The sequence below is a fragment of the Ctenopharyngodon idella genome, chromosome 7, assembly GCF_019924925.1.
Source record: "Ctenopharyngodon idella isolate HZGC_01 chromosome 7, HZGC01, whole genome shotgun sequence".
Lineage (NCBI taxonomy): Eukaryota > Metazoa > Chordata > Actinopteri > Cypriniformes > Xenocyprididae > Ctenopharyngodon > Ctenopharyngodon idella.
The window spans coordinates 31,890,785-31,910,902 of NC_067226.1; the positions used below are offsets into that span (position 1 = coordinate 31,890,785).

Consider the following 20,118-nt stretch of genomic DNA (forward strand, 5'->3'; position numbering starts at 1 on the left):
TGGATGGACGGATGGATGGATGACGGGTGGATGGACAGCTGGGTAGACTGATAGATGGATATATAGAGATGATGGATGGATAGATAAATGGATAGACAAACAGTTGGATAGACTGATAGATGATATATATAGAGATGGATGGATGGATGGATGGACTGATATATAGATATGAATGGATGGCGGGATGGATTGATGGATGAAAAGACAGACAAACAGTTGGATAGACTGATAGATGGATATATACTGTAGAGATGGATGGATGGATGGATGGATTTGTGGAAGAGCACTTCATTTCCCATAATGCATTACCTGTGTTGAATTTCTTTGAATTGCAATTTAGTAAATTCTTTCTCCTGTTATTCCAATTCAAATTCTAGTTCAACTTCCTGTGTATTGTGGCCAATTCAAATGTCATCTTCTGAAAAGGAGACAATTGTTCCATTCTGAATTTTGCACACACCTGAAATGATAATTTTCTGGAAAGAAAAAGTGAGCATCTATGCAGAGCTCAGCTCACATCCATAATGCCTATAGGATGTTTTCGGTGGTTGCCTACTATCCAATTTCAAAAGCTGTTCTCTAGATATGGCTCAAATCCCTCCTTCAATGTAAGTCAATGGGTTTTTTCACCTGTTTTATAGTCCGCTAAGCAAATAATGCAAGTCTGATTACTTAAAAAAAGGAATAACACATCTTTCTTCACTAAAAATTTGAAGTATCATTCATGTCTGTAGTGCAAATGTTGCAGGATCAGTAATGTGCCAAAGTTTAATAGTTTGGGTTTCAGGTTTGTTCAAATGCCTTAGCAAACACCACTTACAATACTAAATACTGCTACAGTCAGACATAATGGGTTCATATTGGCACTGTGTATGAGCTAGGGAGCACTTAAGCAACAAATGAACCTGAAACAATGATAAAATACGAGATGAGCAAGGATTTTTTGGAAGAGAGAGTTTTCCATCTCAAGAGGGGTATAAGCTCATTTTTATTACCAAAATGATGTGATTACAGATACGCGTTTGGTCGCTGGTAGGGGCAGGAATATGGTTGAAAAAGCAGTGTATTAATTCAGTGGGGAAAGTATCCTTTTAAACCTCAATCATAATGGAGTGAAGTGCTTTTCAAAATTGAAAAATGGTGCTGAATGACCCTGTTTCACTTTCGAGGATGGGTAAAAAAAAAAAGGGCAGCTGTTCCTTGCTGTGATTTTGACATTAGAAAATGGTTATTGTTCCGTATCAGCGACAGCTTCAAAGTGTCTTTGTGCGTAACCGTCTGTCAAAGAAACTGCATGTCAGGGTTGTTTCAGACATGTTCGCGGGTGTCTTCACGTGAGCTGTTGTTCTGTGTGTGGCTCCATTGACTGCTTCATTCGCTGGGGCAAGGTGAGTCAGTCAGGCGTGAAATCTTTGGGTTTGATGATGTGTGCTAAACAGCCCTTGGCTTACTGCGGTAATGTAGCCGAGGAAGGTTTAAGCCCTTGTGACGGCGATGATAAGATCTTAATAGGCAGGTGAGCTATCAGGGCAAAGAGCGTGGAGGGGAAGCAAAGGGGAGGGTTTTCGCGGTGAAGCTAAAATAAACCCTGTCACATGCAGTTAGTGATGCTAAGATCATGTGTCATCATAACTCAGTCTTCCTCCCCAATATTGGGCAAAAAGCATATCTCATGCTATTTCAGATGTCTGATGAGCCCCTTTCACACAGAGATTCTGGAAAATACACTGAAAATGGATCCCGGGATCATTTGATTTTGGTTCATTCACACTGCCAGTGATTTTCTGAAATCTGTGCGTGCGTTCACACACATCCCATAAAGACACGTGACATCGGGATGTGACGTGTAATGTTCTCTCGAGAAACCACGCTTGTGCAATGTTTCCTGATTCGATCATAAACTAAGGCATCACGTACCGTTCCACTAAGCTGGCGAACAATCTTAGCTTCAGCGTCATCACTATGACACACCCCTTATGGCATTTGTCCTGCCTTTTGTTAACACAGGGCGCGTTCTGGGACTGATCCCAGCAATGTTACTAGGTCCCTATCCCGGGATCAATCCTGGGAAGTGTTTGCGTTCACACAGAAGCAATTCTATGGCAATTTTCTGGGATCAACGCTCTGTGTGAAAGAGGCTATGGTGACATTAAAGGATTAGATCACTTTCAAATGAAAATGACCCCAAGCTTTACTCACCCTCAAGCCATCCTAGGTGCATATGACTTTATTCTTTCTGATGAACACAATTGGGAGTTGTGTTAATAAATATCCTGACGCATCCGAGCTTTATAATGGCAGTGAATGGGAACAACGAGTATGAATTAAAGAAAGTGCATCCATCCACTATAAACATACTCCACATGGCTCTGGGGGTTTAATAAAGGCCTTCTGAAGCAAAGCTATGTGTTTGTGTAAAAAAAAAAAAAAAAAAATCCATATTTAACAAATTATGAAGTAAAATATCTAGCTTCCACCAGACCGCCTTCCATATTCAACATACGAAGAAAGTGTAAAACTCTGGCAGTTCAAAAAGCTTACACTACATCCTATGCCCTCCCTATTCAACTTACGGAAAAAACTTAACTGACGCAACGCCAGTTTACACTTTCTTCGTGACTTGAATATGGACACAAAGGCATCGCTTTGCTTCAGAAGGCCTTTATTAACCCCCCGGAGCTATGTGGAGTATGTTTATGATGGATGGATGTGGATGGAGGCACTCTCTTCAGCTCATACTCCTTGATCCCGCTCACTGCCATTATAAAGCTTGGATCCGTCAGGATATTTATTAATATTTCTCCAATTGTGTTCATCAGAAAGAATAAAGTCCTAAAGCTTAAGGGTGAGTAAATCTTGGGGTAATTTTTATTTGAAAGTGAACTAATCCTTTAAAGGGGACCTATTATGCCCCTTTTTACAATATGTAAAATAAGTCTCTGATGTCCCCAGAGTGTGTATAAGAAATTTTAGCTCAAAATACCCCACAGGCATTTTTGTGTGTCCCTTTAAATGCAAATGAGCTGCTGCTACCGGCCCCCTTTGAAGAAGAGGGCGGAGTTTCAAGGGCTCATGCAACAACAAAACAGGACAATCTTACGCACTGAAAATATCAGAAACTGTCAAAACACCTGAGTTGCTTACGAGACATTCTTGTCGCTACAGCTGATCCGGCCTGTGTACAACTTGCTCAGGGTGGGGTTTATGCTAATACGGCAGAGTCCGTCAGCAGTCATGGGCGGGGCCTGAGCAGTATGATGTCATATGAGTTTATGTTTATTTTCAAGTTATTGCTTCGTTTAAACACTTTTTGAATCATGAAATAAACTTTTAGGCTCAGAAAAATTACTCAACCTCAGTGGAACCGTTACACCTGAAACAATATGCATCACCGTTTCCACAAAAATATTAAGCAGCACAACTGTTTTCAACATTGATAATAATCAGAAATGTTTCTTGAGCAGCAAATCATCATATTAGAATGATTTCTGAAGGATCATGTGACACTGAAGACCGGAGTAATGATGATGAAAATTCAGCTTTGATCACAGGAATAAATTACATTTTAACATATATTAAAATAGAAAAGTTATTTTAAACTAAGTATATTTCTCAATTATTACTGAACTTTATTATTTATCAAATCCAATAATAAATTCTTGGTGAGCATAATAAACTTTGTTTACACTTTACAATAAGGTTACATTTGTTAACATCAATTAACTATGTGTTTGTTAACATGAACTTAAAATGACAAATACTTCTAACAGATGTATTAATCTTAGTTAAATGTAAATTAACATTTATTAATATATTTAATAAAATCAAAAGTTGTATCTGTTAAAATTATTTAATGGACATGAACTAAAAATGAGTTGTATTTGTATGTATTAATGGTAACAAAGATGAAAAATACTGTAACAAATATATTGCTCATTAATGCACAAGTTAATGTTAGGTAATGCATTACTTAGCATTAACTACTGGGACCTTACTGTAATGTGTTACTGAGACCTCTTTCAAAAATATGTTTTAAAACATCATACCAATACAACTTTTAATCAGTCCAGAGAAAATATTCTCACTCAAAAAGTTTGCTCGGATTCACAACAAGTGCGCACTTCATTCACTTCCATTCAAACATACGCAGACGTTTTGTCTTTTGCTGCATGCCAGCGTTCAGGTTTGTTAAACTCTGACCAGCAAATTCACATAGTGAGAATATGTTTAACCAATGTGGGATAGAAACATCACTGTCCTCTTGACTCAATAAAGTGAAAACAAACATCAAAGCTTCTTGGCTTGCAGTGTTGGAGGAAAGTGAAGCAAAGTATATTTTAACTTTTAAATGTATTATTATTTGTTATTTGTGATGTATTATTTATTAAAAACTGAAGCCCTAGAGCGCAACATCATATCCTGATGAATCCGGATTATTCTAAATGCAGTAGCACATACCTGCAGTTAGTAATTATCATAATACCTGTCCAAAACATCTACATATAAGCACTTTCTGCACATGAATCCTTACGCTCTATAAAAATGCGCTCTAGCATTACAGCACATGCAGCAATGCAGCATTTTTATGCAGAAACTAAAAGGCTCATGACATGGATTTTTTTTAATACTGTAATATGTTCCTTGAGTATCCATTATAAATTTATAATGCTAAAGACTTTTTGCACAAAAACTTTATATTTTTATATTCACAAAAATATACATTAATGATAATATACTGTCCCTCTGTCTGAAAAGCTCTGATTTATGTGGGCGTGTCCCTTAAGGCTTGTCAGTATGCGGCCACTGTTGTAATTGGCTAACGTCATTGCATAAGAAAAAGTATCAATGCCCCCTTGCTATTGCATGTAAGTGCTTTGAAAACATCCATATAAAATCTTCACTGACAGGTAAAGCATTATAAAATTGTTGCAGTTTGCAATGTTGCTCCAATCCAATACAGATCCAATATAGTTGGTTGCTTCATCTTCCAACAAAAGTTTCTTTGCAAACTCTCCATTACACTGTGCCTCGTTTACAAAACAATCTGTTGTCAAATGCTCCGAACAAACATATAATCCTTCGACACGATCCGGGATGCCATTAAAAATTATCCATCCACTGAAGTCTGTACAGAGACGCAAATTAGTCGTTTAAAGAGGACATGTAAAAGCAAAAGTTCTTTCACTCTTCTTTTGTCATTTTTTTTTTTTTTTTTTTTTTTTTTTAAATTCAAATTTATGGATGAATATTTCTGAATAATATCGTCACACAGGTTGTACACACACATATGCGTGTATGCAGTTAGTGAACGAGATCCGATGTATCTGTAATGTCACATCTACATCATGGAGGGATAAAGCAAGCTAATTATATTACAGATCTGTGGCTGAAAAATGTCTGATTATAATTCAGATAAAACAATGACCATGAGATAAGACACAAGCCTGAAGCTCTCTTAAAACATCCTGTCCTGACAGGAAATGAATGCATTATATGGAACTCAATTCGATAAAACATCTTAAATATGCCCAGCGGAAATGTTGTAAGAAGAAATGCTTGAAAACAACATTTCCTGCGTACTTTCTTCTTGGTAATGCAAATCAATTATTTGTTTTCTTGTTGGCATATGGATAGAGGACAGGAACTGATTAACAGAAGTTTCCCTCCACAGAATAAGGAAATTGTTGAAGCAAAGACCAAAAGCTTCATTTCCAAATGTATGCACATTTACATAAAAAACATGAGACAGGATATGATCAAGACACCCCTTTCACATTTAAAGTCTGCCTGTGGTGAAAATCAAGATTTTAATGTTGTTTATATGTATATGTGGTGTTTTTAATATGCTTTAAGACAAACCATGTGCAAATTCATAAGTCAACACAATTGCTGAGGATTTTTTGGTTGAACCAAAAAACGCAGTTTAAAATCACTGGTGTTTCTGACATTACAAACTACCTTGAAACCAATCAAGTCAACGTGTGATTGTCAATGAGTGGATCTCTGAGCTCGTGCGAGTGAGTGGAGGCGGGGCTAATTTGCATATTCATAGAACCACGTATACTAAATGAGGCAAGGGTGTAGAGTTACATTTAAGCTATTTTAAGGAAAAAACATTTAAATATGTCATTTTGGTGATCAAAGATGAGTTTTAAGAGAAAATGATTGACTACAGGGGGACTTTAAATCATTTATAGGTCACAGTCTGTGGTTGTACCCCCGTGGTTCGACAAACACCAAGGTTTTTAATTAACATCTTAAAGAAAAAGGAGAAATTGGACAACATTGAGCTTCTTTTTGCGCACTGCTAAGTGCACTAGGGCCAAAATCTAATCACGTAAACTGTTCAAATTGATCATTATAATGGCAGCAACAATCAGGCTATGCATTAACGCTTTGCTTTCTTGCCATAATGTTGGAATATGGTCATGTTAGGGAAACAAACTTACAAGTTCCCTAAAATAACTCTCTTCTCCCCATAAAACCACTGCCATCCAAATGCATAAGTGTAATTTTTCTTCCACACACATCACCTTACAAAATACTGTCTGAATAGTCCATTTAGCATGACAAACTAATGTAAATGCACTAGAGAGAATAAAATATTCTCAAGAAGGTTACAGGGATATAATGAAAATGGTCTTAAATTAAGAATACGCAAATACTGTTATGCCGCTCTCGAATTTTACCACTCTACAAACTTGCAATTACAACTAAACACCAAAGTGAGCCAGATTATGAAGCTTTACCAATTGCAGAAGTGCCCTGAAAGGCAAACGCAATCAATCGGTTGTTGTGCAGCACAACATCCATTTATGATTTGATGATTTAATAGCGATCTAAAGGTCCAAACACAGAAAGCGAGGAAAACACACACACACACACACACAAAATCTGATTTTACTGCCAGCCCCAAAATAGTCTGTGATCAAACTCCAACTGCAAAAAAAGGCTCCAGAATGATTGAGTGAGGCAAAAATCCAATACAGCTCAATCTGAGGTAATGGCTGCCTAAGACCTCCAGCTGATTTGAAGAGAAGAACAGTACAAGTGGTGTATTGTGGGAAGGCCAGCATTCTGAAAAGGGCTTGTATTGACGTCACGCTTTGAGTGTCAATCCTTTAATGCCTCTTCAACCTTGCCAATCAATGAGAGTGAGACATTATGAGCCGTTCCTCTCAGATTGAACGGAGCTCATATTCTCTTTCTCTCACAGGACTGTCACAAAAAAAGAGAGAGTGTTTCATGTTTGACACACATATGAGAAAAGAGCAGGGAGTCTTGGGTCAAGAGGGTTATGCAGAGACCAACGTGTTTTTGTTGGCTTTAAAAAGCAAAGATGGATATGAGGACTGCAGTGGGGTTGGAAAACATAAAATAATTTTCTGTCATCTGTTTTCTCTTTGACATATTGCCACGGACACACAGTCATTATTCAAAGGCAGAGTGAAGTGAGGGCGATCCTGGGAGAAGATGCAAATCTCGGGTATATAACTGCGATGGTATAGATGGATATTAGTGTTGATACTGGAATTTCCAACTGATACGATACCTTGAAAAGTATGGATATTCAATATAATTTTCGATACCACGGGGAAAACTATCCAGTGTTTTTTCCGTAGTATTTCTTACTCGAATACTACTGTTAGACCCACCTAAAAAACTTAAAGGCATGTTTATTTCATTTGTCTCTTTATTCTATTGTATTTATTTGTGCTATCGTTTGCATTTTGTTTATTTGCTCATATTTTATACTTAGGGCCCTATGAAATCCGTTTTATTTTTTCCCAAATTCCGTGTTTTACATATTAATTTTTTTGAATTCCATTTTTTTTTTTCCATTTAAATTTTTTTTGACTGCATTTTAATGGTTAAAATAAATGTTAGTAATGAAAAAGCATGTCTAATTCATTGAAATCATGAATTTTATACAATTTTATAACAGTTTAACAAAAATAAACATTTTAGGGCCCTATGAAATACTTTTTTTTTCTTCTCTCTCTCAAATTCCGTTTTATTTTTACCAAATTCTATTTTCTGTTTTCTGTTTTAAATTGTCCGGATTCCTTTTTAATGGTTTAATTAAATTTTAATAATCAAAAAGCATGTCTAATTAATTGAATTCATAAAAACAACAAAATGTATTAATTTTAAAAAAATCATTTCTATGAAATGTTTTGTTTTTGTTTTTTTCAGAATATGTAGGATTCATATTTAAATAGTCTTTTTGCAGTTTAATATTCACAGACCAACAGGAATTCACTTGATTTCAGTGTACTGACCAGCTTTTTATTTCTTCATCAAAATTTTGACAAATTCCGTGACATTCTGCGTTATACAGTTGTTACGTCCCCAGCTAGTCTAGGGTAAGGAACAGGTAACAGAATAAAAAAAGAATGGTGAGATGTGTGGAGGCAGCAAAGGTGCAATTCCCAACCCCAGAACTGTAACAAAGACCAAAAACAACTCAATATCAAAAACAAGTTCTTTTATTTACTAATGTGGGAGGGTTTCAAGGCTTCAAGAGGGGGCAAGGCCAAAATAACAAACATAAACCCTCTAACTGTTAGAAAGAAACTAACTAACCTACAAAAGAAAAGAAAAGAAAATACAATAATAAACTAACTCCCTAACTAGCTTAAACAAGAGAAAACAAGATATAAAGAAAATGGCACCCACCTCTCTACTAACCCTTCCCCAAATATTTAATATAAACTTAGTAAAGAAAGAAACAATAACAAAAGTATGTACAAAAGAGATAATAACTTACAAAAACAAAAGGGTTTTCTGGTAGCACCAAGTACAACAAAAGTGTCACACAATAACAAATAAATTAATCAACAAGGTATAAGTCAAAATAACAAATAAGTAGTTCTGGGTTGGGAAAAGATGCCTCACAACGCAGCCTCCACACACACACACACACACTGCTCTGTGCAATGGTGCTGCTTAAATCTCCACAGCTTTCTCCCCTCCTCCAATCAAGTCAGAACACCAATTATTGGAGTCAGGTGGCAGCCATCACTTCCTGCTTATGGAAGTAGTGAGAGAGAAAAAACAGAGAGAAAGGGAAAAACAAAAAACAAAACAAAACATACGTCCTTGGACGTAACACAGTAAATTAAATTTTTATGACTGGATTCTGTGATTCCGTCCACGTTTTCTGCATCACGGAAATCAAGGGGCCCTAATTACTTACTGTTTACTCTCTTTTTTTTTTTTTTTTTTTTTTTGGTAAATGTAGTTTAACAATTCAAATAAAGCCTCCCTGTTCTGAGTGTAAGCTATTAAAACAAAATTACCCAAATTATGACAAAAATTATGAGATAAATTATATGGCAGTTTTCATTGTAAAAATGAATTAAAAGATTAATGCTTGCAATTAAAGTTACAAAAGTTATTCGGTCAAGAGCAGCGAGTGATTTTCTCTTTGTCTTTTGTTCTTTGATTAACATGACAGACAGCAGCAGGTTTATTAGGCTGCTGTCACTTTAAGAGCTTATGCACAGATCCAATATACTGTTACACAACATGTGTTTTCTAATTATGTTTCAAAACTTACTGTATTTACCTGAATACTCGGCAAGACGAGCATTTTGACATAATTTTGTATGTATTTGACCGTTTAAGCACTATAAGCCATGAAAAAGAAGTCAGTTTGGTTCTTGTGAGCTGTTTGAGAGGCGGCTTTATGAGAGCGGCACTAATATAGATCAGAGGTGAGCGAGTGAGTGACAGGAGGCAGGTGTGTCAATTTGCCATCGGAGAGAAGAGAGAGTGAAAATGTGCAGCTGGTATTGATACTGCAGAAAAAGAATTGTGATTTAGATGGCAACAAAATGGTTAAGGCACACTTATTGAGATTATCTCAAATAATTGCGATTAGATCGAATAACCATGATTAGAAGATTAATCAATAATTGCAACAGGCCTATATTTATCTAGAAAATTGCATATAGTTTTGGAACAACATGAGGGTGAGTAAATGATGACAGAAATTGTATTTTTGGTTGAACCTCAGGCATCCCTTTGAGATAAGATTCATAACTTGAATGATATGGTTAATATGAATAATATTATTGGCATCAATGCAAAATCAGCTTTACACATTTTTTTCCATTGAATTTCCTGCAAAAACAACTATAATGTTATATATATCTTTACCATTCTCAAAAATTACTCACATCATCATGTTTTTTTTGTGTGTGTGTGTGTGTGTGTGTGTGGTGCTGCCCACCTCTAATACAAACGTAGGTTTGAATAAAACCATATTTCTGAAGACACTTGCACCACCGTGATATGAACTATAATATTAGCAGAGGAAGTTAGGCTAACCAAACAAAGACTCACAGGCATTTCCGCCAACTGCCTCCCCAAGGTCTGAGACTGGAGGATGCATTCAACTCAAATTCTATTCACACAAACCCACACAGCACAAACCAAACCCTATCTGACTCATGATGTGCCAGACCACTGTTTAAAAGCAGCCTCTAAACATAGCCCAAAACCAAAGCCGACAACTATTATGTTACCCAGTCCCTCGAGATGATTGACAACTGAAAGACTGAGGAAATCTATTGTGTTGCTTCGAGAAAAGGGTGAAAAGAATTAAGTTTTATTTTCTTTTTTTCCCCCTATTTTTGCTTTTTGCCACTGGGAATAAAACATTCAAAGTCAACATGAAATCAAAATGGACCCTTTTTACTTGAAGACACATTAAGACACACATGTTTTTCTTTAGAATCTTTTACCAAAATGTAATAACTTGCTCTAAACTGACTTTCCTTTTCATCTGTGTTCACAAAGCCCTCTTTCTTTTCAATTACTCCCATCCAAGCACCTGACCACTATAGAGACAATTTTTTTATCCAATAAATTCCCGGATAAAACCCCATCCAGCCAAAAATATCCATCAAAACTCAAAATATGGACTTAAATGTTGCCTTCAAGGAGCATTTCAACATGAAGACAATCTACCAGAATAACCTATTCATACCTTTTATCCCAAATTTGTTACGTCGGCTATATTTGTTGATGAGGACGAAAATCACAATGAGGAATACGCATCCAAAGCCAGCCAGACCAACAGCAATCGACATCTACAGGGAAAAAAGCAATAAAGCAGTCAATGATACAGCTACGTCTGCTGGAAAGCACAATTTAAATTAAAGGAGAACTTCAGATAGAAAGAACATCTTACTCCGAATGAATCTTCATCAGGTCTCTTCGCCTCATCTTCAGGCGTTGGACCTACAGGAAACAGAAATAACGTTGCACAATTGAGGAGGCCAAAAAATGCGTTCATTTATGCAGAGCAGTATTGTTATTGTTAACTAAAACTAAACCTACTAAAATAGTTTTTGTTAATTGAAATAAAGCTGAAAAAAATGATAATATTACATTTTTACTGGAATTAGAAATTTTGTCTCGGCAACTAACTAAAATAAAATAAGTTGTGTTACTAAAATGACTAAAACTAAAACTGAAGAAAAAAAGAAAGCTAAATAGAAATATTAAACTAATATAAACAACAGCGCATAACAAAATCACTAAAACTTAAACTAAAATTAAACTGAAAATATAAAAAATATAAATATGAAAATATAAAAGCTAATTCAAAATATTAATAAATACTATAATAGTAAACAAATAATAGTAAAATGATGTAAATAATAGTAAAACAGTGATTTAGAGGAGAGTGGGGCACACTTTTTAGTACTTTGAATATTTCTCAGAGTTTACTTTTGAAATGTTGTTTGAAAATCAAACTATTGCTTTGCCCAATATATATTATAATTAATACATTGTGTCAACCAATAACCAACAATAAATATAAGACAATCTTTATACTATATATAAAAAGTACACTTGTCTTAATGTATCCCAGTGTGATTCACAACTTCATAATATCCTAATTTAAAGAAATAAAAGTAATTTAATTAGACTTTTGATTTAATGGGCCCTATTTTAACTATCTAAGCGCATGGTCTAATGCGCATGGCTCAAGTGCACTTATGGCATGTCCGAATCCACTTTTGCTAGTTTAACGACGGGAAAAATAGGTGGCGCGCCCAGCGCATGGTCTAAAAGGGTTGTCCCTAGTCTCTTAATGAGTAATGGGTGTGTTTTGGGCATAATGTGCAATTAACCAATCAGAGTCTCATCTCCCATTCCCTTTAAAAGCCAGGTGGCGGATTCGCTATTTACATGGCGGAATTTGCAAGCGGAAAGACTCAACGCTTCTCCAGAGATGATTTTTAATATTTGGCATGTTTGTGTGCTGCTGCGCATCCTTGTGTGTGTAAAAAGCAGAGTGTATGCATGTTGTGCACCGCCTATAGGGGCATATTACGAACGCACTCTAAATAACAAAAAAAAAAATATATATATATATATATATATATATATATTGCGCCTTTGACTTTAGACTAGGTTTCAGTTGGTCAATGGCGCAGTCGTTTTCAGTTCCCTCAAAATAGCAACATGCCAACAATGCACCTAAACACACCTCTTATCAGACCAGCACACCCATGGGCGCACAGATGGGCGCAAATGCATTTGCTGTTTAAACAACGTGGCGCAGGACGTGAAAATGATAACTGCGTTGGGCTAAAACTAGCATAAAACACTTGCATCCCACCTGGCGCCGCATTGCACTGGGTGTATGATAGGGCCCAATAACTATTCAGCCCTGTGACAATTTCCCCCCTATTACAACTAGCCCTGCTCCCCCATATATTAAAATCCTTCTGTTCCTTACTAGATATGTCTATTTTCATTTGGCTGAATTTATGACACTGCCTGAAAGCCACATTGTTTGGTAAGGGAGGCTTTTATCTGAACCTGTGTGTCTTGTTCACAAGTGTCAGAGAGGAATTGCCATTTAATTGATTCGTAATGGCAGAGGTGCAGCAGGGCTCACGTATTGCTGCATCATACACCCAAAGCACGAGTCGTCCTCCACTGGACTCAAAAACAATTACACCATCCCAAACTCTTAATGCATAGAGCTTGTATACGTGCCGAATACATGCTGCAATTCATGAGGGCTATTCTTCTATTTATCTCTGTAAACAGCCATTAGGGTTGTCCTCTTTTACAGACAATAAGGAAGATTTCAAGTATGGCATGGTACACAGTTATTAGGGCCTGAGCACCGATGGTGTGAGGACCCTATTGTAATTGCTTGGTCAATTATTCTTCTCCGAAATGAATCATATTTCTGAGGGCCTAAACATGCTCGAAAACTCATGAAACTTTGCACAGGCGTCAGAAGTGGTGAAAATTTACATCTGATATGGGTTTCAGAATTAGGTGTAGCAAAATGGCTCGATAGCGCCACCTACAAAATTTCAATGAAGCACCCTTCGCACTACATTTCACGTACAGGTATGAAATTCGGTAGACACATGTAACAGCCCAATACCTACAAAAAAGTCACCGAGTCTAAAATCTGAAAACCCAACAGGAAGTGAGATATTTTGAGTTTTCTCTGCAAAATTTTTGCAGTTTTTGCCATTTCCACACGTTGTACTTTAACAAACTCCTCCTAGAGCTTTAATCAGATCAACATAATATTTGGTCAGTCTAATCTTAAGGCCTTTGAGACGTTAAATTGTGAAGATCTTGAGTTTTCACTGAACCGTGTGTCCGTGGCGGCCTGACAAAGTTTAATTTTTCGCCATGAAACAGGAAGTTGTTGTAACTCAGGCATACAACTTCCGATCTGCCCCAAACTTCACATGATTTATTAGAGTCCTGGCCTGAAGTCTGAGTCTGAACTTTCATGACGTAATGCCGCTTTGACTGCCGGGTAAAGTCCTCTGCGTAGCTCGCAAACTTGCGTGCTCAGCTGAAGTGCGCATCGAGGGTGCATAGCAGCCACAAGGGGGGCGCTCGCGAGAACCCTTCTAAAACCTAAAATGATAAATGGGACACCCTACGGTCTCATGGACTTAACGGACACACGGCAGCCATTGTAAGTCCACAAGACCGAAAGTGCATAGAAGTGTGCCATTTGGGATTCAGCCAATGTCCGATGTGCCCCAAACTTCAGAGTCCTGGCCTAAAGACATCTATATGCCAATATTCAGTTAGTCATAGCGCCACCTGCGGGCAACAGGAAATGGCATGCTTTACACTGTAATTCACTCCCAGAAACACATTTCAATATGCCATGAAGTACCAAACATAGTAGAAACACGTTAAATCATGCAACACTTGGCTAAGTGCTAATGTATGCGATTAACGCCAAGAAACAAGAAGTTGTTGTAACTCAGGCATACAATGTCTGATCTGCTCCAAACTTCACATGTTTGATAATAGTCCTGGCCTAAAGACATCTACATGGCAATATTCAGTTACAGTCAAAGCGCCACCTGTTGGCAGCAGGAAGTGTGGCACTTTGAAACGACTTTGCCATATTTCTCCTGTTTTTACTCGCTTACATGTAGCTCACTGTTTTTCTAAGGCCAGCGGGTGGCGGTGAGCCCGGGTGCGAGGGCCCTTTCATTGCTGCTTGCAGCTTTAATTATGTAATGCATTCTTGTTTGCTAAGGTCTGTGGGGTTTTTTTTTTCTTTTTCTTTGTTTGTACTTGAGAGGACCTATAACACATTAAAGATGATATTGTCTTATCAAATCCTTCAATGCTGTATTTAAGATCATAGATAGTAGTGTATTTGAAACAAAATATTTGTTATGATTTGAACAAGCCAGAACAAAGACATGAGATGTGACCAATATGTTTTGTCTGTCTGTATGTTTTAATGTCAAAAAGAGAGGCACTTACTGTAGTCATCAATTAGTCCTAAAGGAACAGCAAGAGGACAAAAGAAAAAAAAATGGAAGATTAAAATGGAGGAATAAAAGAAAATGTGGTAAATACATATAAATGATTCATATATACTGTATTGTGAAATATTATTACAAATTTAAAGAACTGTTTTCTATTTTAATATATTGTTAAATGTAATTTATTCCTGTGATCAAAGCTGAATTTTCTGCATCATTACTCTAGGCTTTAGTGTCACATGATCCTTCAGAAATCATTCTAATATGATGATTTGATGCTCAAGACGCATTTCTGATTATTATCAGTATTGAAAACAGTTGTGCTGCTTCATAATTTTGTGTAAATGGTAATACTTTTTTCAGGATTTGTTGATAAATAGAAACTTCAATGAATTGAACAGCATTTATTTGTATTTATTACATGTATTTATTACATTTATTAAAGCATTTATTAAATAGAAATCTTTTGTCACATTATAAATGTCTTTATTGTAATTTTTGTTCAATTTAATGCATCTTTGATGGATAAAAGTATTAATTTCTCTCTCTTTTTTAATCTTACCACAAATGTTTGATTGGTATCATTGTTTCCACAAAACATGTTAAGCAGCAAAAACTTAACTGATAAAGCAAATCAGCATATTAGAATGATTTCTGAAGGATCAGGTGACACTGAAGACTGGAGTAATGATGTTAATAATTCAGAGAAAAAAAAATTATGAAAAATTATAAAATTGTAATAATATTTCACAATATCACTGTTTTAATGTATGTTTGATTAAATACATGTAGATTTGGTGAGCATAAGAGACTTTAAAAAACAAAAAATTGTAATGTTTCCAAAGTGTATATATACTGTACACATATCAGGGTGTATCAGAATAAATATTCATACCTCATTATAAATGATAAATTACATTGTTCAGACGTACCGTCATCCTCACTGAACGGTGGATCGAGGAAAAAGCCGTGGACAGTTTTGGTAACTGACCCAAGAGAGTTAGCGGCTATTAGGGTGTAGTATCCATTGTCGTAATGTGTTGGGTTTTGAAAAATCAAGCAGCCTTCCAAGTAATCTTGGTAGTACTCCATCTCCGTGCGGATATATTCGCTCTGCAGGATCTCACGGTCCTTGTGGAACCAGCGCAGTGTGGGATGGGGAAAGCCCCTCACGGTGAACTCAATGCAGGTGTGATGGCGCTTTTCTGGTTCATCCAGCTTCAGGATTACTGGCGGAACTGAGGAAAGAAAAATGGAGGGTTTATAAGAAGACTGAGGCTTTATGTAACAGCTACAGGAATTGCTCTTTTTTTTTTTTTTTGGCCTTTTATTAGGTAGGATGCTACATATGCACTATATATTGATAATAAGAAGAAATCTATAATTGATGATGATAATAATCACATTCATATATAGCTTGGGTGTATAAATCTCCATTCACTTTCCTTGTATTGAAACCAGAAGCTCAGACATTCTGCCTAACATCTTATTTTATGTTTCACAGTCACAGCTAAAAGAAAATAATAGAGGAAACATGAAAGTGACAACAATGACAACGACGTGAGCGAGTAAATCATAAAATTTCCACTTTCTGTAACAGACTCACTTTTTTAGTGAAACGCAACTGTGAAATTCACAGATTTCTTAACAATGGAGTTGCTGTCGAATAAAAAGCAGAACCAGTGAAACTTGTCAGGCCCACTGTTATGTAAATATTCACTTCACGTTTATAAATTGGGTCTCCAATAAAAAATGGACAGAGCATGAATTGACAGAGGGACAGCTCGTAATCTTGCTGTCACAGACTGTATATTATTGTACACTAATCAAAGGTAAACCGCATGCAAACTTCTTGTCCGACATTGCGCATTTGTTTGTCATTCAAATGAGAAGGCATCATTATTGTCAGCTGCCTTCTCTCGCTGAAGTGATTTGTGCTTGGCTGACTGATGAGACTAGACGAGAGATAGATCCCTCCTGTAGAGCGGCTCGGCACACATCCCGCCTAAACAGATGACATGTGTTTTAGAATCAGCATGCAGCAGCACCCTTGCTCTCGGCCTGTCTGCTCTCACTGCTGCATGAGGCCTGTCATTTAGGGAGTCCTGCTGCAATCCCACCAGGAGAGAGAAAGAATGAGAGGGATGTGCATCCCATATGTGCATCTCATATTCCAGAGCTTTTGATCGGAATGCAAAATTCCAACTGGTGCACCTTTCATTATGAATACGCCTACGTGAAACAGAGCCAAAACCTTTTGGCTCTTTTGACACTGCACCCAACTGTGATGTTTCTCGAATCTGATCTTTAGGACTGATTGTCCATATTGTCATGTAATGAAATCAGATCTGTCTGTTCTGACATTATAGTCAATATCCAGTCAATTGGATATTACATTTAAAATATAAAAATTTGCTGTCCAATATCATACATACACGAGTGTGTCAAAAGAAATATGGCAAAATATAGAAATTATATCAAACATATATAATTATTACTTTAGAATATTTGATGGGATACCAAATTTTAACAGGATAAAAATCTAAGTATAATATTTAAATTTGCTATATAAATGGATTATAAGCCATCATCAATCATTTCTTACTCTTTCTTAATAAAGACAAGACCCTGTACTTGGTTCAAAACCAAAACCAAACTTGACAGTTTTTCTACTCAGAGCCTGTATATCTTGCTGCTGTCATTTCAATTTAACATCAAAGTCATTAGTCAGCAGAGTGATAAAATGTAATGCGTTTCATCTACTCGCTGTCTTAAAATCATGTGCTGTTTAATGAACATAATGATGCCTGAGTGTCAGATCATATCTGTGTCCTAAAACATTAACGGCATCAGCGAGAAAAATCCTCCATTCTTATTAAAACACGGAAAAGTTGCAGAGATGTTGCAGATTCAGTTTTTCCACTAGCTGATTCTCAACTTATACCTGTTCAAGCCAGTTTAACACGGTGCAGGGAAAGAGGTCTATTTTTACGTATCACAACCTAACGCGATCCCTAAATACATGCACACTCTCTGATTAAATTAACACAAAGGCTTACAGGTTCATAGCTGTTAATTGGTGTATCAGTTCATTTAGAACCTTGTTCTATTTTAAATGTGTCCATACAGTTATTTTTTTTCAGAGGGATTATGGTGTTATCTGCATTAAAGTTTGCAATGATTTCAGTAAATGCATTTTTAACGTGATTTCTAAATAAGGATTCACAGCCCGTATTCAAAATGTTCAAATAAAATGACTTTTTAAGCTACGTGGTTGCCAAAGTGCTCTGAGTGGTTTTAGTGTGTTGCTAAGCAGTTGCTGAGTTTAGGGTGGATAATTTTCTGATATCAATCTGTAAAAATATAATCAATATAAATCTGGAGTTTTATCATCCTCCAGGTGAAAGTCTGGGGCTGGATTCACAAAAGCCTTAAGAAAGAAGTAATTTCTTAAGATCAATTCTAAAAAGTTCATAAAGGCACGTTCATACCAAGGACAATAACTATAACGTCATAGTTCTAAGAATCATTGTAAATATAAAAGAATAGCAGAGTCCACACCACAACTATAATGATAGCGGCACAGAGAAACAATATTGTTGGAATTACTTTCCCAATCATTTTTTTGTTTGCCAACTAATGAACGATAAAAACATTGACCAATCAGAATAAAGAGATCGAGCATTTCAAGTGGCAGTTGACAGAACTGCAGCGTGCTTTGAATAAACAGAATAATACTGTGCACTTGTGTGGACGCTAATATATCACTATCAGTCAATCATGTTCGACTTTACGTCGACAGACTGGCGTAAATGCGATTGTGCATAAGGAGGTCACAAAGTCACGGAAGGAACCTTTTACTGCCAGAAGCTGCTTCGCTGCTTGATCCGCTCTCACTACTCTTGATGGTTGGGCAGCAAAAGGTTACGCAGAGATTCCTTAGGTGGAACATGAAATTGTGGTGAATTTATGCCCACAAAAGTGCTGCCACCTGGTGGAATCACTCGTGCCTCCCATCTAAAGCCTCTCAGCCTGCTTGCTGCCAAGGCTCACAGTGCCGCTGGACAAGCTGCCTCCGCCTTGCATGCTATGGCCCTCCTGCAGGTACATCATGCCAAAGCACTAAAAGAGCTGCACAAGGGTAGTTCTGAGCCGGGGTTAATTCAGGAACTCAGGGAGATGAAAGTCACCACGCGATCCCTTGGCCAGACGATGTATGATGTCCACCTTTGTGGTCCAGGAACTCCATCTCTGACTGAACCTGGCTGAGATGAAGGAAGCTGACAAAGTTCGCTTTCTCAATGCCCCCCATCTCCCTTGCCCCCATCTCTTCGGCGACACTGTAGAGGACATTGCCCAGCAGTTCTCGGCAGTACAGAGGCAGACAGAGGCGATCAAACACATCCTGCCCCGGTGGGATGCTGCTGCCACCAGACCACATCCCTTCCACCTGCCCACCGCCGAGGGCATACCCCCAAAGGCAACACAGCCCGTCTCAGCTGCTGCTAAACCCTCTAAGCGGTGGCAAAACACTATGCTTCCTAGCTGTCTTCCCCATCTTCTCTCACCACAGCGCAGGAGTTTGTGGTTCAGGGATGCAATGCCTCCTCCAGCCACTCCCTCACAGGAACCTCCCTGCCCCTCTGCTGGCGCGTCTGTTGTTCCACTGGTGCTGCTTTCACTGTGTCTGGGGGCCTGGCTAGCACTTCCCAGCTCATCTCGTTGGCTCATTCGGACAATCAGACTCGGCTATGCGATTTAGTTCACTTGGCTTCCCCATAAGTTTACCTCATTGGCAGACAAGCATGCCCCTGTCCTGCGTGCAGAGATTGCGGTCCTGTTGGCAAAGGACACAATAGAGCCGGTCCCTCCAGCTGAGATCAGGGTTTTACAGCCCGTACTTCATCGTTCTCAAGAAAGGCAGTGGGTTACGGCCAATCTTGAATCTGGACCTTCACAAGCTCCCATTCAAGATGCTAACGTAGAAGAACATCCTCACGTGCGTTCGCCCTAAAGATTGGTTTGCAGCAATCGACCTGAAGGACGCATACTTTCATGTCTCTAATTTACCTCGACACAGACCATTCCTACGGTTTGGACTCAGTCAACATGATCTCACGATCGAGTGCGCACAGTCGGTGCTGAACTACCTGAATTTATTAAGGGGGAAAACAGCAGTTCCACTGAAACTATTTCAGGTTCCTGGGGCATATGGCATCCGCAGCTGCGGTCACGCCGCTTGGATTGATGCATATGGCTGGGGCACTGTATGCAACGGGAGTGCAGCTTTGGCTCTTGGATAGGACCTCGACTGCAGTGGCATATC

At 37.7% G+C, this 20,118-nt stretch overlaps 1 protein-coding gene across 1 annotated transcript in view; it reads right to left on the reverse strand.

Annotated features, from left to right (window-relative positions):
- The window catches only part of ntrk3b (neurotrophic tyrosine kinase, receptor, type 3b), a 146,526-nt gene that overhangs the window by 52,709 nt on the left and 73,699 nt on the right, over positions 1-20,118 (reverse strand). The window contains exons 8-11 of the mRNA XM_051900980.1: positions 15,725-16,030; positions 14,791-14,808; positions 11,201-11,250; positions 10,997-11,099 (exon numbers count right to left, since the gene is read on the reverse strand). Of these exons, the coding sequence (XP_051756940.1) occupies positions 10,997-11,099; positions 11,201-11,250; positions 14,791-14,808; positions 15,725-16,030 (477 nt within the window). The remainder of the gene's footprint in view (positions 1-10,996; positions 11,100-11,200; positions 11,251-14,790; positions 14,809-15,724; positions 16,031-20,118) is intronic.